Source organism: Falco peregrinus, chromosome 1, assembly GCF_023634155.1.
Source record: "Falco peregrinus isolate bFalPer1 chromosome 1, bFalPer1.pri, whole genome shotgun sequence".
NCBI classification, from domain to species: domain Eukaryota; kingdom Metazoa; phylum Chordata; class Aves; order Falconiformes; family Falconidae; genus Falco; species Falco peregrinus.
In genome coordinates, this window is record NC_073721.1 from 29,162,672 (window position 1) to 29,187,314 (window position 24,643).

Below are 24,643 nucleotides of genomic sequence, written 5' to 3' on the forward strand. Positions count from 1 at the left end.
CAAACCAAGAAAACAGCCCTCATAAACCTGCTTGCAATGACAAGTGAATCACTGGCCTGAAGAATGTGCCTACTGGCAAAACAGGGAGAAGCTGCCATCCTTCAAAGAGAGGCAGGCATGCTGGAATGCCATCAAGTGAGACCCAGCAGGGAAAAGAAGAACAAAGGAGAGCAAGGAATTCATGGACACATAATCAGGCAGCGTATACACAGGAGCCTGCAGCCAAGGACAGCTGCAGTGGCACTGCTGTAATGCCAGCATACTTGAAGGTGTGAAGAAAAGAATATAGCTCTGTTGTTTGTTTGCTTTATTCTAGAAGGACCTTTCTCCCGTTCACCCCCTGCTCCCTTCTCAGCATGATCCCCAGTGAACAACAGGAGTTAATATAAGCATGTAAGGGGAGTGAAAGGGCATTGGGAGACACAGAGTTGGTCACAGCACTCTTCTGACATGCGAGAGAACCATCCTCACCTAAATAAAAGTAACCAAGTACTCCCTGCCAACTGCAAGCAAAAATGCCCTTTTGTACAAACTTCCTGCGGTTTTTCATCTGTTATGTAAGGGATCACTTGGCCATTGTCGTGCTCGCTGAGCAACTAAGATTTTTTGCTAACCCATTTCCTACTCCCAGAATTGCAACTAGTAAGATGAGGTTCTTTTATTAGCCTGCAATTTTTCAAACCCATCTCCTGTGGAAGCTGAAGGAAAGTGGAATGGAAGAGTAATGCACTCAAATACCTACCAGCTGGGCTGCTATAGGTGCATCTGACCTGTTGAAACAATTCATTTGTCACATGAATGTTTTCTATCCTGCTACACAGAGCAAACCCCTTTGGATTAATGTTGTAGATGCCTGAATGGAAACCTTCTTTGAATACATTACTTCAGATATTAAAGTACTGTAATACTGTTTGACAAAATAATGTTACTCAGAGCTGACATCTCTTTCTGCAGATGGCATGTAGTGGTAGCACTAGGAAGTGAGAAGGAAGGTAGCACTGTCTCAAGCTGATGAACGCCACAGTTTAACCAGGTGTCCTGACAAATTCTCTTTGCTTGTCAGTCCATATCACTGGGACTACCGTCCCCTAACCTTGGAACGTTTGTTAGCACAGATGAGAAAGTTACTTGCAGTCCTTTAGCGTTCCTGTTAATGTGGCTAAAACTTCCTGTGTTGGGAGTGGAGGTGGAATCTAATTACCTTTTTTATTTGTTTTTCTTGTCCTGAATCTGAACTTTATCCAGATTTGCATGACTGAAGGCTTCTGTCATGCAATAATAAGCATGAGTCTGCAGCCACTGTGCTTATGAACTCACTTGTAGCATCTGTGTTTCTAGACAATCCTAAATTTGGGTGATGTGTTGTTCCTTCGCTTCTGAGTCAAGGATGAATGTTTCTTGTGGAAAATCCTGTATATACAAATTCCTAGAAAATTCCTTTCTATTCAGGCAATATGGAAATTAATCCAAACATTTACTACAGGATCTGTTATTGTTTTGGTACTTACCAAGATATGTGCACGTAACTGCCACCATAGACACGCTACACATTCTGACCAAAATAAATATTTTTGGTACTCTGGCAGAAAAGAATTGGCTTCCCTAGAACTTCTTCCTGTTGCAGAATGTTTTAAGATCTCCTCCTAAGTCTGTCAGCAACCATCTGTGCAACAGAACACCACCCTCATTCCTACAGGGAGTGTTTTTCCCTAGGCTGGTGTGTAATTCCTCTCTGCAATTCCAGATAAACAGGGAGGTAAAGAATCTTTCGCTGCTGGGATGGGTTTAAATTGCAGGATGTAGTCCAGCTCAGATGGAATCTTGCATAAACAGGAGCCAGAGGACAGCGGTGTGTGGAATAAAAGGTATCCTAGACCTGGGATGCTGCCCTATTTCTGGGGGAAATGAACTTTAATATGTGGTGATGAAAGCAGAAGAGCCTAGGCTCTTCTATTCGCCCTGCTTCCTGCCTCCCAGCTATTATTTTGTTCTGCTCACCTCTTCTGTGTTCCTTATGTTTCTTAGATGGGCTTTGAAGGGGACTTGTGCCCTGGATCACAGATAGTCTCAAAGATTACCTTGTTTTGATGTGGCTCCTGGACTGCCATCTCACCAAATCAGATTTTTTTGACATTTTGGATTAGAAAAATTCCAGTTCTGTGCCAACACGATTAACTCTTTTCCTTTCAGTTCTAAGGCTGTCTACCAATGCTGGTCAATGGAAAGAGCCTGCAAGCAAGGTGACCCATGCCTTAGTCAATATTAGGTAAGAAGTAGAAGTTAATAACCATTTTTAAGATTCTTGTGTCCTGTGTGACTGCATTCTTATCGTGACGCTTTCACGTTGTTGTATTGAATTTGATTTTGAATTTGTTCTCTTTGTTGAGCTAAATTGCTGTTCTAAACGGGGCCCACTGGGATAAAAAGAGGATCACCAGGGTTTGATTGTCCTCTCTCTAATAATTCTCTCTGCTCTTCTGTAGACCGAGTGCTTTCAAAGCATGGCACAAGCTGTAATGAATTAATCCTCACAGCATTCTTGGGAGAAGTTATACGGTAGAGAACAATATTGTGCTGGCAGAGCAATTGCAGACCTAATGGATTTCTGTTGTGTGATTCTACTGCAATTCTATAAAGCTAGGAAGTGAACTATAAGCCAGCTGTAATAAGCAGATTTGAGGTCTGTTTTAACATTGCAAGGGTTTTGTGTGTGTTTAAAACTGATTATTTAAGGACATTTCAATATTCTCTTAAACGCCTTCCTCGTGTTCAAGGGCAGAAGTTATGCTCTACTTGTAAGGCTAAAGAATACGTATGTGCTGTATTCCTTCATGACAGCAATAATTTCTTTTCCTGGCTTCTTGAAGCAGCTAGTACTGACCAAGCTGGGTACTTGGCAAGAGGTTTATGGATCTGATTGATTGGAAAATGGAAGAATGTTGAGAGAGAAAATTTACTGTGTATCTCTGGCTTGTAAACAAACCATAAAAGATAAAATTATTTATACTGAAAAAATACCTATCACTTGTCACTCCAGACACTTGGTGTCTATGCAACACCACATAGCTCAGTACTGCTGCATTGCTAGTACTTGTCATTTTCCTCACTACAAAAGAGATAGTGTAGGACAAACTCTCTGAGGGCATCTTGCAAGTCAATATACATCTTATGTGTCTGTAAACCACCTTAAAGGTTCCCTTAGTAAGTCTGTAAGCTTAATAACGCCACATATGGTTCCAGATTTATTTTGCTACTAGTCTTTTTATTTTTTGTGAACAGATATAAATGAGTGTTTGTGGGATGATAATGCACTCAAAGTGAAGCAGCAGAACAGATAGCTGTTGGCAAATTAATGTCATTTAATGTGACACAAATTGTCTGCCCTGGGAATTCTCTGTACACCCAGGGAGAGAAGCCTAAACAGGAAAGAGATAAAAAAAGCAAGTGGTCACAGAGGGTTTGTGCTCACCTCTGGTTTGTGCAGCCAAGTTGTTGCGTTGGCTCATGTTCTGTTGCTTAACAGGTACTTTTGTAAAGATCAGCATGCAACTGAGACAAGATAAAACCAAAAAACTGGCACAGTGACAACTCTCCCTGGGCAGCATGTAACATACATGTTAAGTGCATGGTGCTGCCTACAACTAGCAAACCCTATAACATGTTTGTCTTCTAGGCTTCTGGTAGCTGTCCCCTGCTCCACCCAGCTGCTCATGTGTGTTAAAATTTCATGTAGTCTTCCACTAGCCTTAGAAGTTTTCATGAATGACTTCTTTTAATTCCGTGAAATTAGAAAAGGTCTAAATTAGAGATGATTTGAGGCCTAGAGAGGGATTAGCATGTCTGACTTGCCCCATTTCCCTGCTTCCCTCAAAAAAAAAAAAAGGGGGGTGGGGAGAGAGGGCAGGTAGTTTGTCTACTGGTTTGTTTTCTTCTCACAGTAAAAATACTGCATTTGAATGGTTCTTTAAGTGAATAGGTTTTAGAGCAGCCAGTTGTTGGAAGCTGGAGAAATCCAGAGGTACTGTCCTTTTGTGAAGGTGATTGACAGTGTGATGATTCGAAGTGGTGACTAGAGAACAACTAGATGCCTGTTTTTTTGCAAGAACATGCTTTAGAAAGTTCCAAAAGACTCATCTCAATACAGGGAAAATGGATGAAGTGAAGGGCCTGTGATAATGTAATACTCCCATTTTGGCCTAAAGACTGAATTTATGAAGCAAAAGGGCAAGATAATAATTCTTCGAGGAATGCCTTGAGCTTTTCAAGGTCTGAAGTTTTTTGCAGTCTGTTCAGAAAGACCATTTTGTCCTGGTCTGTTGGTTGTCCCACTTCTGCAGCAGTGTTTGTAGGAGCACTTAATACTAGGGCTGGTGTGTTTTCTTCTGGTGTTGGACTAGGAGTACAAAGTGGAGCCTTGTGCGCACACACTTGTGACACCATGTTGCAGAGAGTCATGGAGATGTTGCAAGCCCAAATCACCAATGAGAAAAGGAAGAGAGGATGCTTGAGAAGAAGAAACAGTTTGAGGCTATCAGACTGATGGCTTTCATAAAGGAACACAGTATATTACTGAATGATAGTATTATCATAAGTTGTAATTATTTTATGCGTTGATAAAGGTGTACCGGTTTGAATCGGGCTTAGCTTCCCATTGGCTGTTTGTTTATGCCCCTTTGGCTTCCCCTTAGAGTGGTCTCAGTGTACTGTTTCTTTTTGGGATGCCTTTGCCATGAAGGGAGTGAGTATAGAGCAGTCCATCTCACACTGGATTTTTCTTTCAGCTTGTTCCATCGTTCTGGAAAGTTGTTTGTTTTTTATGAGCCATGGTTACCTGCTTTTTGCTGTAACAGTGCAGTGCAAAGTCATGCTTTGGTTTATATCTTTATCTCATTACAACAGCTATTTAAAAAGAAATAAATCAAAATTGTCATTTCCTTATCCCAAGGCTTTTGCTGGGAAAGATTACAAATGTAAAAACATCTGTGTGTGCATGCATGTGGTGGGCTTTAGCAAGTGTTTTAAATCCTAGCGTACAACCTTATGTGTATTTCTGTCAGGAGAGGAGTGGTGAGTTATTTTCAATTTTTCAAGGCTGCAATGCATTTATGTTACAGGAGTAACTGTTGGGGAGAGACAAAAAACAGTCCTGCTTGCACCCTGCAGTGCTGGCTTGGCGAGGTCGTAATACAGAGTCAGGATGAGTAATACCTGGAGAATCTTTGACACATTCTTGTTTAGACTCAACTGCAGAGAGAGATCCCACTTTGTGTATCCTATTATGGTATTAACTGTACTTTTAAATTGGACCCTATTTTCCACTAGGCACTCTGATCGAGTTTTGCTGTTGCTGATTATCTGATTCTTCTAGTCCTTACTGCAGTGAAAAGAGCAGTCACAAATGTTCTTTTTGAGTATAAAGAGATGGGGAGGCTATTCCTACCTTCTCTTCATACCTTTCCTTTTTACAGACTATTCATAATTTCTGTCTGACCTAAAGAAAATGAAAATTTGAAGAAGACAGAGTAATGATAGCCTAACCTGTCTGAAATCTTCCATATCATACTGGAATGAGTGCTTCCTATTGCTGTCCTATCCCATAATAGTGATTATAACTTCTATCTGTGAATTTGTGGCTGTGGTTTACATAAATAATTGAGACATGATGGACTGCAAGATATAGCTGCAGCACCGATGGGGTTGAAATAAGAAGCTGCAGCAGTTAGTGGTTTGAAAACTCACCTTCTCACCTATGAGGAAATAAGCACATTTTGAGACAAGTAATTTTTTTTAAGCTAATGAGCCTCTTTAAGATAACATTGTGCAGGTTTGAATTTAATGAGAATTTTATTAATGCAGGGTTCAGGGGGGCATCTTCTGATTGCTTACACAGTGAGGAAGGTGGCAGCGGAATCCCTGTATTCTTTTAATAGACTTTATCCTGATCAGTTTTTTTCCAAGGTGAATAAATAGATTAATTTCTTCATTGTCTGAAACTGAGTCCCATCATAATTTTTAAAGTAATTTTGTTTTTCTCACTGAAATGCTTTTAACAAGCAGAGAGTAAGCTTGTAATATGGAACTGGGTGATAGATTTTTTTTTTTTTTTTTTAAGGTGTTTATGTGCTGTAGTAGCATATGCTGCAATCCTCACTTGGGTGCTTTCAGTCACTCTTCCATCTTGCAGCTACTTTTGTTTCACATAAGCCACTCTGTGTGATACTCCTTTTTTTTTTTTTTTTACAGGAGGTGCTGCTTCTCCCAAGGCTGCTTTTGGGGTCATAAGGGAGAGACTGGGCACTTGGGAGGAGCACTTAAAGCATTGTGTGTATGTGTATAAAGTGGTTATGTTTGCTGCCAGTCTGGGCAGGAACACTCTGAAGGCTTGTTTATGATTTTACTTAGGTGAAAGAAGGCCAGATTGGGCTGTGCTTGTTTGTCGCAGGATACCTGGCATCCTTGCTTTGAAGCTATAGCTCATGTTAAATTACCAACACTCCGTAGAACTGCACTTATTGAAAACCTTGACAGAGGAGGAGGTTTCATTCAGATATTTGTTAGAAAGTGAGTGGCTGCAAGCCGTCTGTGTAGTACCTTCAGCATTGTTCTGCTTTACTGCAAGGAGTTTAGCATCTCTTCATGGGGAGAGAAGAGCTAAATGCTGCTGACCTAGTCATACTGTGATGGGTGGCTGCAGCATTTACAGGATACCTGAAAGGGGACCTGCTAGTAGATAAGTGCTTCTGAATGGCGTGGAAGCCTATGGATTACAGTCAGCTGAGAATCTGTACAAAATATGTATTTTTTTTATATATATATACACATACATACTTCTTCCCTCTCCTGCTCTGTACAGACATAATAGAGACACACACACACGTTTCTTGCCAATATGAGAATGAAAAAGGGAGGGCAGGCTTAAAGCCTGTTTATGAAAATAAATGGTCAAGAAAATCTATGTGTATATATATATAAAATGTGGATATTTGTATGCTATATGTGTACGCACATATATGAATGTGTATCATGTATATGAATATGTGTATATACAAATACTTATACATAAATATATGCATGTGTATATATGTTAAAAAATCCCACGTAAACAAGCATCTTGCCCTTGACAGTGGGCTGATCTAAAGCCATAATTTCCAAGCTGAAAAGACCAAGCCACTTGCTTGTTTCCAAGGTCTCGGAGGTGAACCCCAAGTGTTGGTTAAGGGTGCTCAGGTGTTACTCCTCTCAGCAGCAGCTGCCAGCAGCAGTGTTGCCCTGGGTGTGTAGGTAATCCTGGGACTAAGGGACTGTGCAGAACTGCTTGTCTCAGGTCAGTGTTGCTGAGCAGCAGAGGGTGCTCAGGCATGCAGGTTAGCCCAGAGTTCATTCCCTGTGATTCTTACACCCACTTGTGAGGGCTACCACTGGTGGAATAACTCCATTGAATTGTTCACTGAGGTGTGTTTAATGGTAATGACCTCTGACATGCTGTCACTGCTAATCAATCTGAGCTCAGCTCACAGGCTAGTACAAGACAGTCAACAATTTTTTATTATTACTTTTTTAATAAAAAAGGCAACAAAACCCAAAGAGAAACTCAGGTGTTTTTTTTATTGGTACTTTAGAATCCTAATACAATTTTGCTAAGATTAAGGGTCAAATTTTTACTAAAAAGCTGTAAGAAAACTTCCAAGCTTTATGCATGTAAGCTATTTGAAGAATTAGTTCATCACAGTTTTCAGGTGATAGCCTGAAAAAGTTATGATGCTGAAAATCTGAAAGTGGATTGTAGCTGAGGATTCTGGCTTGGTTCTAGACCTTTTCTAGTGACTTGTAATCACATCACTCATTGAAAGAGCACAGGTAGTAGATCCTTCTTGTCCTTTCATGTGCTTCTTGTTTCATGCTTTTCTTGTCACACAGGGACTCTGGCACAGCAGAACTGTTCCTGGAATACCATAGTTGTCACAGCAGAGCTTAGTTACTCAGAGTTCATCTGCTACCACTGCTTGTTTTTTACTTGACCTTGCAGTATTCTGCTGGGGAAAGTTTGTTTCCGAGGAGCAACAGATTTTGATGTAACAGCATTAGCTGGCACCTGAACAGAGGAAGCAGGTGGATTGAAAGGGAAAGACCTCACTTCCAGGCCATTGTGACACATTAACAGAAAAAAAAGAAAGAAAGAAAGAAGCAATCCTATCCAGGGTGCATCGTTTCATCTTTTCACGGCACTCTACCCATGCTTCCAGTATTTTTATTAATATTTAGGGCTTTTCTCTAGTCATGTAACTTAAGTGATTCATTTCTTTTACATCAGCTGATTTCTTCTTGAGACAGTGGTGTTAATTTTCAGTTATTGCTCTTTATTTACTAGCTGATTCATCTTGGTCTGTTTCTCTCACAGAGCTGTAGCCAATTTCATTCTGCTATAATTTTCCTTCATTCTTTCTCATTCATGCAGTGGCTTAATTAAATGTTGTCTCTGCCACTGGCCCAGATCCAGAAAGCTGATCTGTTGAGTGGCATCGTATGGACCAGTTCCACTAACACAGCAGTGTGGTTCAGCAAGTCAGGTGCAACCCAGGTCACCTTCCTTCTTTCTGCCAGTAGCATCCATTTCAGTCACTGCTGCCTGGGAAGGGACTCTGACAACATCAAGACTATTACTCTTCCCACCCCGCAGCAGGTTTTTTTGAGGATTAATTTAGTTGTATTTTTTTGTGTGTGGTGACTGAAGATTCTGGAGCAGATGCTGATTTTGAGCAAAGGTGTTTGTATGGCAAATAAATGCCTCCATCTGAGATGCCATAGCTGTGGCTTGCTTTCTTCAATGCACTTGATAGCTATGCTGCAGGGATTGCTTTCTCTCTAAAATTTCATCCTCAAAGCAAGCAATGCTTTTTGGATTGGGGTAGGGATGAACTTGAAGTGATTTATTCCCAGGATGGCAGCCTTGCTTAACTGACTTTCTTAGCTTTTTTTCCAATGTCTGCAATTGTACCGTCCACTTTCATCTCCTTTCTTCATGTCAAAAAACCAACAGGTTGGCTTTTTAAGAGGGAACTTGCAGAAGGATCCACTTCTGTATTTCAGCTGCTCTGCAAGGATTGCTGTAGAGGTGAGGCATCTGTTCCAGGGAGGATTGTTTGATGGGCAGAAAGGAAACTGCAGCAGTCACTGTTTGGCAGTCTCTTCCTAAGTTCAGCAAGTATCTTAGTTTATGTGATTCTCATAAGGTGGGCGTGTCACTGCAGAGTTTACCCACTTCTGAACCTTTGGCCGTTTTGTGGGAAACATTTCTTCCTTGAAAACTGAAAGTTTTGGAAAGTTAGTCCAGATCTGTCGGCTACTTAGCAAAGTGTGCTGAGAAACGTTACTCCATTACTGAGGTACTGCAACCCTGATTTCATCTACTCTGTATGAAGCAGAACTGTCCTGCGAGTAGGGGAATTCCTGTCTGTGGATTTCATTTACTGGATTCATGGGTGCAGATTGTGGGCTTACAAGATGGAGTTAGTTAAGCTGCTAGCAATTTTTTTCTTGAAAGCAGTTCATTCAGCTTTGGAATTATATTGTTTTTCAGCTTTTGTGCTGGTAAATTCAGGTTTGGAGCTTTGGGAGAACAGTCAGTAGAGGAGAAAAGTGAAAGAGGCTTCTTCAGAGTGATTGTGATGTCCTCTTCATTTATGTGACTTGTACTGCCTGGTCCGAAGAAGTGTGGCACTAGGCAAGAAATTCTCATTTTGCTTGGCAAATACCTTTTTCTGTAGAAAGAAAAATACTGGAGAATGTGTTAGCATTGGGAATGGTTTTGGTTTATTTCAGAAGTAGATCTGGTATTTATTGGTCAGAAGTTATTTTTCTGACTTGTTTGCAGACATTTTGGTCTTGAATCCCCTTGCTGGGCACAGACAAGTTAAGTATGAGCTCAGTAATGCATTAAAGCATGTGCTGCAAAGCTGAGGTGCAGTCTTGTAAACATGTCAGGGTTTTCATTGCAGCACAAAATCCAAAAAGGTCTGCTGGTTTCTCACTTTGAATGGCTGTATTGTTTCATCTCGTTTATGAGAACAATCTTAATTATTTCTCTGGTACTGTGCCTGGCCCGAGTTCAATTCCTAATTGATAGATTTCAACCTTACAGTCAACATCTTCGCTGGCAGCCCTAATGCAGCCAGGAAGCAACCAGATTCTCTTGGCCCCAAGAACTGGCCCTACTGGAACCTGATTGAAGCACAGTTTGAAACAGCTGTTTATAGCTTGTCGAAACTTTGCCCATGCTGTTTTTATTCTTTGGGTAAATACAAGGGTCTGATTTCCACTGGTCTCAAATCTAGCTTTCAAGATTTGCTTTAATGGAGAGAAAACATTAAGCAGCTTTCTTCATAACCCAAACAATGTAAAAATAATTGTGAGCTTAAATAATAACTTTATCCCTTGAAAAATAATGTAGTATAATGCTGGTTTTCTGTTTAAAAGAAATCTGTTGCTCACAGCAGCAGTCAGAATTATTATTCCCTCTGAAAGTCTGGGCTGTGGGGTGTGTACTTTAAAAAAAAGAAAAGCTTTTCAAAATCCAATGTGTATTTTTTTATTATCTTATACTGGGGGGGTGGGGTGGGGTGGTGTGTGTGCTAAAATTTGGTTTTGCTCCAGAAATGTGAATGCCCTATTCTCTTAATTTTTCCTTTAGGACTAAATTGACAAAGTACATCTGCTCATGAAGGTAATGAAGGACCTACCTTATCTTGAACTGAAAGCAAGGAGTATAATACATTTAGCATGACTGCAGAACTGCAGTCTTGTTTGGAGATTGCATCAGTCTGGAGCTCAGTTCCCAGGGAACTGTGAGAGGAGGGCATCTTAAGGCTTTGTTCGTTGAAAGAATTGTGCATCCTAGCTTTGGTGGGAAGAGCTCATAAAAACCAAAGTTAAGATGCTTGGTTTTTAGGAGCATTTCCCACCAAAGGCAGAGAAGGTTGTCTCGCCTTACCAGCACAGGAGCTAGCTTTGCAGCAGTCAGTAAATAGCAGCTGGTATAGCCAACGCTAAGGTGAAAGTAAAATGCTGCCTGGAAAAAAAAACAACCAAAAACCAAACCACCCAAAAGCTCCCAAAAGGAGGGAGCTCAAGTGAGGTGTGATTTTTTTTATTATTTTTTTTTTTCTTCCAAAATGTGAAAATATTTTGGACTCTAATATCTGTGTGTCCAGATCAGACCACCTGAAGCACTGATGTTATGTTAGGGTCTCTAATTAAATTGGCTGTTCAGGAATCCCAGAATACAACCTTTTGTTATTACCTTTTTTAGTCTTTAATTTTTTTTCTAATATAGCTAGAAGATTAATTCAGAAAATGATGATATAACGCTTCTGATAACCATTTCTTCCTTAGCTTTGAGATCAGATTTTTGTTGCCTGTCTTAAGGGGTGCTAACTGTGAAGGTTTGGCAGTCAGAAATGGCCATGTGCTTGGCTGCTTCCCAGCAATCAAAGCCAACCAGATCAACAGTGATCTCATGACAGAATTAATCTGATTCTGATATCTTGCTGATAACTGTTTAGTTGAAGAATGTTTCCCTGGCAAAACTGCCCCCGCATGCTTCCTCAGCCTGTGCTTTTACGATTGCTTGCAGCAGGTACGAACTGAGGTGTTGCTGAGCAGGAGGGTTCACCTGCCATTCATTGCTGCCTTCTCTTCTGTGGGGAGGAGCCTGCTTTGTGCTGCATGTAAAGGATGAGACTGAGGACCTGACCCAGGATAAAACTATCTAGGCAGGCAAAAAAAGAACAAAACAATGTGTTTTAGCCTGGATCAGTTCTCAAGCCTTCATTGCATACTGATAGGTGAGTGGTTGTGTCAGTCCTGTAGCAGGTATTTGTACAAGCAGCTCGGCATTAGGGACAACAGGACAGCCTCTCTTAGCAGCACTGACCTGTTACACCAGTTTTAGGCTAATATGCTGTAAAGTGTTTTTTAAGTTTGTCCACTGTCATCAGTGGTCACTGATGTGACTCTTTGCTGGGGTCTAAGCACATGTTCTCTTGCTTGTGCTGGTATAGTGCAGAGTGGGTTTTGCAAACTGTTCTCGCTGTTAAGAGAAATACCAACATAACCATTGCCTAAAGCTTCACTTTGGGTACTGGGCTCGAGACAGTACTGCCACAAGACCAAGAAGTGAGAACTTGGGTGCTGCTGGGCAGATCACTGACACCTTGAAGGCATCTCACTGCAGTGGAGTCCTGTTTGATAGGATATAAAAGCATGGTTTCAAATGTGTCTGATTTTGAGGGTGGCTGAAAGTGGAATGACCTCAAAAGGTCCCTGGCCATCCTTTTGCCTGACCTTGCTAGAAGACTTGGAAAGTCCAAAAGCTTTTTCATGTTGCTGCTTTAGTGATTAATTAGTTCATCAGTTTGTGTGTTAATTACAGTGACATTTTTCTGCTCATTAGTTGGATTATGGAAAGTTTCTGAGTCTGGGTGGGATGGTAAGTAATGCAACCTTTTTGGCCAAGGGAAGGATGATTTCAAACTTTAGAACACTGGATTTCAGTGATGGCTTTGGGTACTGTGGAAAAAATGTTTCTATCCACTATAGAAAATGTAGCTGGTAAGTGCTTTGAGGGTAGGATAAATGTCTTTTACTCTAAACAAACTTGTGATGATGCCCACACTTTGGATGAGGAATTTTAAACTGGATCCTTCTTCTAGAAGGTTGTATATTGTGTTAATTAATGTAAAGCTCTTGCTGCTGACAGAGGGGTGTAAATATTATATACTTTGTATAATGTCCTTCATGGGGTGGCTGAAAAGGCTTAACCCAGAGCCTCTTAAGCAGGGCAGTGTACATGAGCAAAGGCCAACTGCTTTTACTTATACTTTTTTGTAATTATTTCATGTCCTCCTTATAATTTTGCAACACTGATTTGGAATCTGAGCTTGACATTAACTTTTCATGGACATTTGAGATGAGCTTGTCTGAGGTAGGCATTGCCTTCTAAACTCATATGGCAGATCTACACCTTTCTGTTTTTCTTGATTCCTTTGCTTATTAGCATTTGAAAGCTGTGGTTGCTTTGAGGCTAGCCCATGTGTGATGTCTTGAGCCTTAAGGAGCAGACTGTGCAATTCTCACTGTATAGCACCTGCTTTTTTCCTCGCTTGGTGACTTCTACTCTCAGCATAAACTCCTGTCAGAAATGAAAAGCCACAAAACAAGACTGCCCCAAGGTCTGAAGTTTAGCAGGGAAGTAAAATAAGTCATATTGCAGTAAGGGAGGTTCTTCCCAAATTCTTCTCAACATGGGTGATCCAGTACTGGAACAGATTGCTCAGGGAGGTTGAGCAATCTCTGTCCTCAGAGTTAGTCAGATCTTGCCAGAACACAGTTGTGAGCAACTGGCCTAACTGGCCCTGTGCCGAGTGTAAAGTTGGACCACTAACCTCCAAAGGTCCTTTCCAACCTAACCCATTTGATTTTAGAGAGCAGTCTCTTCACTGCATGGTCAAATGGTAAAAGAAGCAAGAAACCTTGTTTTCTTTGAGTGCACTGTGCTATATGTTAACTCCAGGTCCAACTGCTAAAGATGCTGAGTACAGCACTTATTTAAATCAGTGGGAGCTTGTGGTGCTCGGCAAAACTAGAGGACTCACAGTATGTGTTGCTGCAGATGCCCAGTATTGTCTGCTGCCTGTGAACTTACCAGTAAATTGGATCCTGCTGATGAGATCCAACTATGCAACTCAGTCATTTGTGAGAAGAAACCATTCTCAGTATGATTAATGCTGCGGTTGATGATGGGGACAGAAAGCGCTGCTTTGGATAATGCCTATAATGGCATATTCCCCTGTGTGTATGTTTAAAGGAAGAGTCTATGGTTATGAAACTGAGGGCATTTAAGAGGCAGTTAATGACAAGTGAAAATGATAGCTAGGGTAGATTAATTGTTAAATGAATTGTGCCTGCACTTGCTGTCATTTAACACTGTATTGGTGTAATTGTAACTATGATGTTATATAGCAGGAAGGCATCAGGAAACAATACTGTGCCCTTAGGTTCAGGTCGGAGGAGTTTAAAGGCTTAGCCATCAGGAGGTTGTTTTATTCAAGTGTAGCAATCTTTTTGCTGTGGGTTTGTGTGAGGTTTTTTTTCCCTTCCTCTGGAGTACCAAAATCTGTACTTTGATTAATTTTGCTTTTATAAGAATTTTTTTTTCCCATGCTCTTGTTGACAGTGCAGTAAAGCAGTATTTTCTCGTAATCACTTTCATGTGAGTTTTGTTTTAAGTGTGTTTGGAATGAGATGACACTAACTGAACCTGGTCTGGATCATAGCTCATGGTTTTATTTTTTTATTATTATTCTTTTACCTCCCTTTATATCCAGGACTATTTATTTAACTTCAGCGTGGCATGGGGCTACTTTACATTCATGCGTTCCATCTGAGCAGAGCATAAGGAAAATTATCAGGATGGAAGAGGACTGAAAGCAGCCAGGCATATGTCTCATCCTGTCATTACTCTGAAGAAACCTGTCTTTTGAATTGATTTGGAGTGACAGTGTGGCAGAAAGGCACTAGCAGAACCTGTACATCTCTAGCAAGATTTTTTTCACATGTGGCCCATAGCCTCACTTGAGTGAACTTTGTGTGGTTTCTAGATGAAGTGAAATGTTGTCACACATCTTTTGGTAAAGTTTAGTGGACCCTGTTAAGATTTAGATGCACTGAATGGTTCTTAGGGCCCTGTTTTTCTGTTTGATAAGTTTTTTATTTTTTTAAAGCATGTGCTGTGTTTGGAGGGGAATCAGTTTGGGCCTGAGGATACCTAGAGGATGTGAGCGTTGATTGCTTTCAGCCTGCTAATCTTTGTGATCCAAACTGTGCATCAAGCAGAAGAACAGAAACAGCCTCTACACAGTAAGATGGGAAAATACTCAATAGAAAGCTTTTCCTAGGAAGAGAAGGAGGCCTTCAAATTCATCTTCTAGAAAGATAAACCTAGATGGAGACAGGTGCAGACACAAGCAACAAGAATCATGATTTCCTTCCAAAGCACACACAATCCAGCAAAATGAAAATGCGTGGTCACTACTAATGTAGCAGGAAACAGAAGCGATGTTAGGACAGTTTCTGAAGCTACAGGGCATTTTTTAATGTGAAGGAATGGGCAGGGGGTATCATGAATAAATAAAAGTTGGAAGTGAAACTTTAAACATTTCTAACATAAAAAGCATTGAGGGTCTGGGGCAGCCTTGTGATCAGTTAGAATGATGCAATCTAAACTGATCTAATTTAATTTAAGACTAGTCAGGGAAGGATTATCTTGTAGCTGAGAGTATGAGAGGGTGGAGAGAGCCAGAATCCCAGACTTGCACCATTAGGAGCCCAGGTAAGAGATGACTGGTAAGGCTCTCAATGAGCAAGGGCTGATATTTATATTTTTTTATATATTTTATTTTCTTTATTTCTATATTCCCCCCTAGCCCCATCACTGCTGTTACCAGACCCAGGGCATTACAGAGTTGAGTCAGATCGGATTGGTCAGTGGATTAGGACATGATTCAAATAGTCTGGTAAATACCATTGTAGTGTTTTCTAAAGTATAAGGCTTGCAAAAACTTGTAGTTGCTTTTTGTAAGTTACTTGCTTCCTGCATCAATGATTCAGAACCTATTAGTGTTAATAGGCTAGCTGGTTCAAAAAGACTGATGCCACTCCCTCCTGTCAGTCAGGGATCACTTCTACACTGAAGGAAGACTGTAAATGTCTTCTGTAAAATTCAGGGGCTGGCTGACAAATTGCAGTTTAGAGTACATTACAGATGATGAATGTGATCTCCTTAAAGGGAAATCTATTCGTTTGACTTAGTGCTCTTACGATTAATTGCTTGCCAGATTAAATTGCTCCATAAAACGCATGCTACTTTATTCGATCTCATCATGATGAGATTAGCTAGGCTATGTTGGTTCTTTGTATGTTAATTACAATGGTATTTTCTTCTTCAATTTAATTATTAAATTGTTTAGCACAGCATGCTTTCTCCTGGCCTCAGGAAAGATATCTGTATTTTTTTTTCTTTTTTGACCACTGTTTTATAATCTTAATACCCTTTTTTCCAGTATTCTGGGTTTCCTTTATAGAAGTATCACGTGCTGTAGAGGATACATTCTGAGATTTTTCTGTGTTTTCTTTGGAGTGCTGCTGGAACACAGGAATGATACTAACCTTGCGTATGTTCACCATGCGACACTCTAGGGTGAGGAATGAGAAACACCTGAACTGAAGCTGTGGAGGCAAATTTCCAGAGTTGTCACCCAGACAGGGATTTATCTGGGTACTAAAGCTCAGCTTTCTGCTTCTGCTGAAAAGTGTAAAGCTCACAGAGTGAACAGGATGTTTGCTTTTTTGTCTCACCTGAAAAATCAATGTTATAGCAGTTCAGTATTCTCTGTGCTGGTGAAGTTTCAGGGCAGATTTGGAGGCAAGACCCATGCGTGCTTTCCCCGTTCTCAGACACCTTCTCTGTACTTGCTGACCGTACATACCCAAGACTTCCCCGCCCCCCCAAAAACCTATGAAATGGAAACACAAGCAGCTGACCAGTACCAGAATTGTGGTAACAGCCTAAAATTATTGAAGGAGGCCAACAGTAAATAACTTAAGAAAAATTTAAGAAAAAGATATTTTAAGTTCTCATTATAAAACTTGCCCCAGCCTTCAGGATATTAGTTCATTCTACCTTCATCAGTCAGGGACTCAACCATGTGTACAACTACCCCCGACACACGTGCACAAAATAACCCCTATCCTTTTGCAATGCTGAGCCTGGGATTCGCATATAACCAAATGTTCCCCACAGCAAGATTACAGCGGCTTTATTGTAAAGCTTTTGGGTTTCTTTATTTTCTTTCTTTCTTTCCTGTTTATGCTGCTATACCACTCTAGATGAAATATTTAATATGCACCAACTAAACTGTTAGTTGTGGTTTAAAATAGTTCAAGTCTGGGTCTAAAGTGGAGCTTCCCTCTTACCCAGCTATATCATCTTTTTATTTTTTTAATTTACTTCTCACTGCCCCTCTCCCTCAGTAAATAGTGTATTATCTTCCTTTGGAATTGATTCCCAAAGGCAAGATAATTTTTTGTATTAATTAACCTAGTCTCTTATTTGCTGTGTATCCAGAGCTTAGAAAATTCACACAGGTGTGGCAGAACTAGGCAGGTTTCAGAAAGGGCCAGCAAAACGACTGGAGGTATGGAAACAGGTATGTGAAAAAGAATATTTATATACATTACAAGTCTTCAGGCTAGAAGAGAGATGGCACAGAATATACCAGTTTGTAACAAATACTAAACATCATAGAGAAGACGAAGAGGAGCTACAAGAAGAGGGTGCATCAGAAGATCAAATAAGCTCAAACCAGAGCGATACTGCTTCATGCAAAACTTAGTTTGTGGAGTACCTAAAAGGTTATGTGAATTTAAAGCAATGATTATACAAATTAGTGAAAGAAAATTCCATCATGGTTTACTGATCATTCCGATAATCACCTCTGCCTTACATAGCATCTTGAACTGCATGTGGCTGGAAGTAGGAGTTCTTTCTGGGGCAGTATAATTTTATTCTTGTCTGGTTTTATACTGTTACCTGAGATCCCATTTCTAGACACTTCTGAAGTTAGGACACTGAACTGGCCTTTGCTACCTGACTCAGTATGGCAATTTTTAATGTTTGCATAAATTTTATCCATCAGCAGCTTCTCAGCAATCAGCTGTTTGCTTCAGAGCCTTTACCAAGGGTAAGGCAACATACTTTCAGGACTGAAGTATTGCGTTTTACTTACAATCACCCCTCTAGGTTATACATGTGCTTTGTTAAATCTGTTACTACTTGCAAGTCAAAAAGGCGGAATTCCCACTTTTTTAGGTGTCTGTAAGGTCACTACATTTTGACCCACATCAGCTTTGTATACAGAGGAGATCATCTCCAAGCCCTTCTGTGGCTTTCTGCTTCTGCTTGTGTGTGCGCAGGAAATGTTGTCCTTGGTAATTTAGAAGAGGGATGTCTAAGGAAGAAGACTATACTTTCTTATGAGCTAGTCTTCTGTCTAGCAGCCTTTTGCTCTTTTCTGGGAGTGGCAGAGAAGTGTGTCATTTTCTGGAGGACTGGTGGAGAGGATGTTTAACCATGGATGATTTTTCTTCCCTCATGATTTTACTTTAGAATCTCAGTTGTCATCTTCACTGTTCCTTTTTTCTCCAGAAAGAACTCCTAGAGAGCTGTCAGGATCATGAACTCATAAGTCTCATGAAAGTAAAACCTGTGTCAGCTGAGCAAGGCATGATTTTAATCAAGACTAACAGGATTTTTTGTCTTTTCTTGCTTGCTAGCCCTGTTTCAAATGTAACAGTTGGGAAAAAGGTCTTCATAAGTTCAATAGCTTATTGTTTGTCAGCTAAAGAAGGCTGAGTTGGTGGGACCTTTTGAGATTTCCTTGATTTAAAAAAAAAATTAAAAAATTAAAGGCTGTGGGTGTAGGGGGGTTTAAATTTTGTTAAGGGAACTAATCCTTTTACTGAGCCTTCATAGAGCAAGGAATTGAGCAGGGATGTAATCCTTTTCTTCTGCAGGTGACTGTTCTAAAGGAAGTTCATGTTGGATAATTTATCTTTCATTCCTTTTTCCTTCTGGCTACTGCAGATCCCCATGCACTGCTCTATAAATAGATGTTTAAAAGGTTCTTTTGCCAAAATCTCTGAAGACAAACTTCAATTTCACTAAATCAAAAAAAACCCCAAACCACCCAATTATGAATTCTCAGTGCACAAGTTAGATGGGTTAGGAAAACAAACAGATCAGGGCGGAAGATCTCTGCTGTAAGTGCCTCAAATAATGATCTGTTCCATGTGAAGAGCATTTAAAGATCAGCCAAGGTGAATTCAAAGAGCATTATCTGGAAACAGGCAGATGTGAAACCATGTATCTTACTGTCACCTGCCATCCCATGTGGGCCCAGCTGTGGGCTACATCTGTATGGAGGTGGGGAGGGTCTTTCCCTCGCTGAGGAACTAAGGGTTTCTGTCTCCAGCTGGTTCTCCTGCCCGGTGATGATTTTGCACACCAGTTCTGCCCCTCGATGGGTGCTGCCTACAACAAGCACCAACATGGCAGAAGCTGAGTAGCGTCGTCTTTGGAGTACGCTGCTGACCTGACTGAGTGCCAGACTGAACTTGCCTCCCATCCGTTCCTTCCCCAGTCCATGGTGCCTCTGACAGGGAAAGCCATCTGTGTTACGGCCTTTTCATCTTAGCCTGGGGAGGGAGATGAAACAGCTATGGTATTGCTTGCAGTCTGATGTGAAGTAGTTTAAGTGACCTACTGGATGCAGACCTAGCCCTGGCTGTTTATCCTCTCAATGAGGCAGGTACAGTACTCACTGCAAGGTTGGGTGCTGCGGGTGCCTCCAATTCTCAACTTTGTAAGCAAACCTCTCCTCCTGTGTTACCAGTTATTCAGTTGAAAGCGTTTGTTCGGTGTGGAACGATGCTGCTATGGAACCCTACCAAGGCCCCATCTGCTAAGAGCTTGTATTGATTTGTGTCTTAGTTTATGAAAGCCTTCAAATCTCCTTGTGTAAATGCCATAAATAATGCAGATGTACTAGGTAAAATAAGCTGTAGGAACATCGCAGAAATCATTTTGATCTGGGTTGAACTGAGCTAATCTAATCGTAGTTAAGAGTTTCTCAATACCTGTGAAGCAAAAAGTGTGTCATCTTAGTCTAGCTTAATGTATTAGTTCGGTACACAGGGGTGGGAAGGTATTAATCAAGTGGTAATCAACTTTATAAAACAAGAGCTTTTAACATTAAAATATTACAAAACTTCATGTGAAACTATTTTAAATCATATATATCTAACCACCCAGTAGAAGTACAGTAAAATCCAGCCCTGCACCTGTGACTTATCTGCATAATCCTCACGTTTGTATGCCTCTGTCAGAAGGATTGCAGTGCTTCAGAGGCTATATGTATATATACTAAATAAATAATTTTAGCCACTCATAGCAAACAGCCATTTTGTGCTAGCAACGTTGCAGAATGCATTTTAGTAGGGGACATTGATGAATAATTTGTCCTTTTGAGATTCTGTGGGCTTTAGGGCACCAAAATGTATTTCAGGTTGGACTAGGTCCAGATCTGTATGAGAACTCCTTGGCAATCTTGTACAAAGTATATGGGAGTTTTAGAGGTGACCTGGTTTTAGAAATTTAATTGGATTTTTGCTCTATTTTGTCTGCTATGTGTAAAGAAAGCAAAAAGGTAGAGGGATGTGGTATTTGTTAGATTGTTCTCTTAGAAATATCCAGAATATCGAGGCTGATTTTTCTTCAACGTGGTCTGTGGTCATGGCAGCTTGGGTTCTCTGCATTGGAGAGATCAACTGATGGACAGTGGTTCCCGCAGAGGAGACAGAATGTATTTGTATGCTCATAAATTCAATCTAATCAATGTTTCCCTGGCAGTTACTTGATGTTAGTTACCACAGTTGCAAGATGAAGAATGTGTTTACATGCTATTAGCATTGTTAATTGAGAGGAAACATGGATACAGCCTATTTTCAGAGCTGGGACTTGTCTTCCTGTCACTTTTCTGCACTTGATGGCCCCGAAACTGCTGATGTGATCAAATACCATATTGCAGACTACAGCTATAAGACAATTTCAGAACTCACTAGTTCTGCTTCAAATTGCTCAGTGTCAAGCACGTTGTCTTGGCTAAAGCAGACAAACCATATGAACCATGTTGCCCATTGGCAGAGAGTTTTTAGGAATTTGGGGTCATGTCTCGGCCTTCGTTACCAAGAACTTGCAGAGCTCTTGAATGTCAGTGCAGGGGGAGACTTCAGAAGTCGTTGAGATTGCTGCTGGTCAGACTTGGCTTTAAATTTTCCCCATTGGTTCTCCAAGTATTGTTCGCTGACATGCATACCTTATAGCTTATTTGCACAACCAGAAAACTTGTGACAGTAGAGAGAAGAGGTATTTAAGAACCTTTGTATGTTAGTTTTATAGCACGAGTTACTGAAGTTTAATGAACATGTGAACCTTATAATGTCTCTTTTGGAGCTAGCAGCATGCATCAACAACAATGCTGCAGAATAAATCATGTGATAAAGCACTTGTTACGGAGCATCCCAGAAGGCGAGGATGTAGAAGGTAGGCTTCCTTAGGTGATTATGAAAATAGTGCTACATGTTTTTTCAATGATCAGAAAGGACAAAAGAATTTCTGATAAATTTTTCAAGTTACTGGAAGACTGGCAGAAGGTTAAATCATGGAAGTGGATGAGGCAATGTGATCTGAATTGCTTTTTAACCTGTCAGGCAGTGCAGCTCATGAAAAAGCAAGTGCCAGTCTGCAAAAGGGGCCTGTTCCTTGAAAAGCAGTGACTCATGAAGCATTGACTGGCAGCTTTACTCTGGGTCTCTCATGAAATGTTCAGCTAAAAAGGTTTATTTGACCCTTGAAAAAATAGCAGGAGCAGAAAGTGATTTTACGATCATATATATTTTGCACTTTTGCCTGGTGTCTATTTCAAAAAGTATATTGAAAAATTGGAGAAAGGACAGAGAAGCCTCAGTTATGAGAGGGTAGTAAAAAAGCTTTCAAGATTTCAGTATCTTAATCTTTAAAACAAAACCTGAGGTATGCTCTTCAAAGTGTTTGAGGAACTTTGAGAAGACAAAATGCCAAAACAGAAAAGGAACGTAAGTCTAGAACTGAAACCAAGCTGGAACTGCATACTGGGTACCCATTTTTTAATAGGTAATTAACCAATGTGGTAAACAACAGAAGGAATTGTATTCTTCCCCTGTTTGTATCTCAACAGAATACCCTTGTGAAAGATGCTTTAGCTAGCTACTGGCAAGAGACTACATAGTGCAAGGATCATGTTGAAAAATGCAACAGCCTGTGATACACAGAAGTTCAAATAAGCTGATTTACTGACTTGCAGTTTCATGACAGACCGGATCAAAGATCTCATTTTGCATTTAAAACTTGGCAAATTCACTCTGGATTCCTATGCTTCAGGCTTGTATTTTTGCACTGAGAGATTTCTCCTCCTGTACACCAGCCTTAGACGTACTGACATTCATCCATGTAGCAATTAAACAGAAGGGCTGTCCTGAGACTTATTTCGAGGAGTTTTTGCCCCTAAGACCACAAGACAGGGACGAGATTCCAGAAGATGTCAGTGGGCTGGAAGCTTTTAATTTTTCTGTAGTTTTCAGTCACCATGATGGCTGTGCTCAGTGAGTAAGGGCCAGGATGGAGGAGTTGTGCTGCAAGGAAATGTGGAGAAGTAACTCATTAGTTTAACCTCCTGATAGGAATACCACTTTCGTGATTTATATTTTCAGCCATACACGTTTCAGTTTTTATATGGGAGCAGGGATTTTGTCCAATGGGTTTCAGAATGGCAAGAGTTTTTTACTAAGTTGTAATAGCAAAAGAAAGCTGAATGCCTCTGACACCAGAGAGTCTGTTTTTTAAGTCTATTTCTTACTTTAAAAATAAGTTTTTACTGAATGAGGTTTTCTCAGCCTTCCGTATTTAGTCGTGGAATTAAGGGACAGGAGCAGAAAATCATGCTGGGAATTGGCCTCAAACCCAGAGAAGGGTTAAATATGCTGTTTATTTTGGCAACTCCCCCCCCCCCCCCTAATACGTGTTTATTTTAGCGTTTGTGTTCTTAAACACTGGGATCTTGAGGATGCTTGAGTCTTTAGGTCAGGGTGTCAAGAGGCCCTGCTAGTCAGCTGCAGGGTCTGCAGCCTGGTGCTCCAAAGAGGCTACCATCCCTGTGCGTGCAGGCACTCTGCAATTTGTGACTGGCGCTTTACGTGTAAAGGTAGGGCAGGAACTGAATCTTAATGATGCTCACCATCAGGAGAAAGTAAACTGTGCTGAACTCTGCCCCAGTCGAGCAGGCTGTGGTGAATCCCATCTCCTGCTCGAGCTGGAAGAGAACGTGACCTTTAGCAGGTAACTGTCTGACTGCGGTTTCCCTGAAACGGCTAAAAACACTTAAAAATGATGGTATGATTGATGATATGTTAAAACCCATTTAAGTAAACAGGAAAGGGAGTCAATACTTGATGCAGCACTCTATTACTGGGTCTGCGATTGGGTCATGAAGAGCTAGTCCGAGGGAGGATATAAAAAAGCCCAGTACAGCCTGATTTTGGAGCTTTCATTAGCTGCCCCAATGCGTGACTGCAGACAGTCTTGTAGGGACTACAATTCTGTCTTTGCTCTTTTCATGCCAACTCTTAATTCTGCTTGTTGAATAATGGCAGAGGTGTTTTGGGGCAGTAAGTCATTAAGGTTTGTTGATATTCAGCTTTGTTATTGCTATTCAGGAGGTTAAGCACTCTGTTTACTCCTGCTCTCCAGTGCCACTTGCATTGAGGCTGAGAGGTGCTTCGTTTCTCTGCGGTCTCTCCCTGTTCATCACTATGCAGAGTGAAGCCTTAGAAGTCACCTGAATATTAATTTTTCAGGCTTTCTGAGAATTGTGGGAAGTAAAGGTCAGGGAAAGTAGATTGGCTCCTATTAGGGCAGAATGGCAAACATGCTGAGCCACAAACAGGTGTGCCAGCCTGGAATAATACACCCCAGACTTGGTCCTGCTGTCAGCACCTCTGGCCTCAAGTCAGGGGCTTGTGGCCACATTTATCTTGCAGTGACTTTTTGTACAGAGCAGTTTGTGTGTCTCCGCTGAATGCAGAGATGCTGCATCTGAAGGCTTAGAGATCCATAAATCTTGAGATTAGTTTCCTACTCCGTGGCAAACTATTAGTCCTGACCATGTAGTGGGTCTGTGGTGTGTATATGTGCACTGTGCAATGAAATACTCTGTGCTGGAGCCAGGGGGTTTATTTTAGAGATAGATTAGAAAGAAATTGGATGTAGCCATTTTCCAGTGGAAGGCTGAAATCAAACCACTTTTCAGTATTTGCCAATTCTTATTTTGAAATATCCTCACTGCATTTTTTTTTTAATAGTTGGATGCTTTCAACACATATGATTTTTTTTATTTTTCTTTTTACAATTTTTCTCCTAAATAATCTGTTTCAAAATTGAACTGAAATCTTGAATTTTTTCCAGAGTTTTTGATCAATTCAAGTTAAGGATAAATATGAAATTTTAATGGAGAGGTTAAAGGTCATACAGTTTTATTTGGAATTTGAAACAAAGCCAGATTTCTAAATTTGAAATCCTTTATAAGAAAGGGATCTTCAACTCTGTTCTAATTTTGATCATATATCTTCTTGAGCATCACAGTGTGGCATGTCTGTGAAGCCAAATACAGCTCTGCCCTTTAAGTAGCGTTCAGGGTTCTTCCCCCCTCTCCCTTGTTTTTTGCTTTTTGGTGGTGTGGGTTTTTTTTCAGAAAGTGGTTTATGCAGTTTTCTTTTTTGCATGGTAAACATGTTGCCAAGCCGTGGTGCTCTCAAACTGGTAAGTGTCATTGCTTATTAGCATCAAATGGCACAGCCATATCCCTTTTGCTGTGTTGCTCAGCTAGCACATGTTGGTGTTTGTATTGCGTTTGGTGTCAAGGTTTTGGTGGCAGGGGGG

At 40.7% G+C, this 24,643-nt stretch overlaps 1 protein-coding gene across 3 annotated transcripts in view; it reads left to right on the forward strand.

Annotated features, from left to right (window-relative positions):
* The window catches only part of ARMH3 (armadillo like helical domain containing 3), a 128,879-nt gene that overhangs the window by 56,300 nt on the left and 47,936 nt on the right, over nt 1-24,643 (forward strand). For 2 of the 3 annotated variants that reach the window (XM_055790299.1, XM_013300510.3), the window contains one exon: nt 2,191-2,266. In XM_055790299.1, coding sequence (XP_055646274.1) covers nt 2,191-2,266 — 76 coding nt within the window. Of the gene's footprint in view, nt 1-2,190; nt 2,267-6,243; nt 6,769-24,643 lie in introns of those variants that run through there. The other variant, XM_027788893.2, reaches the window with a different exon arrangement.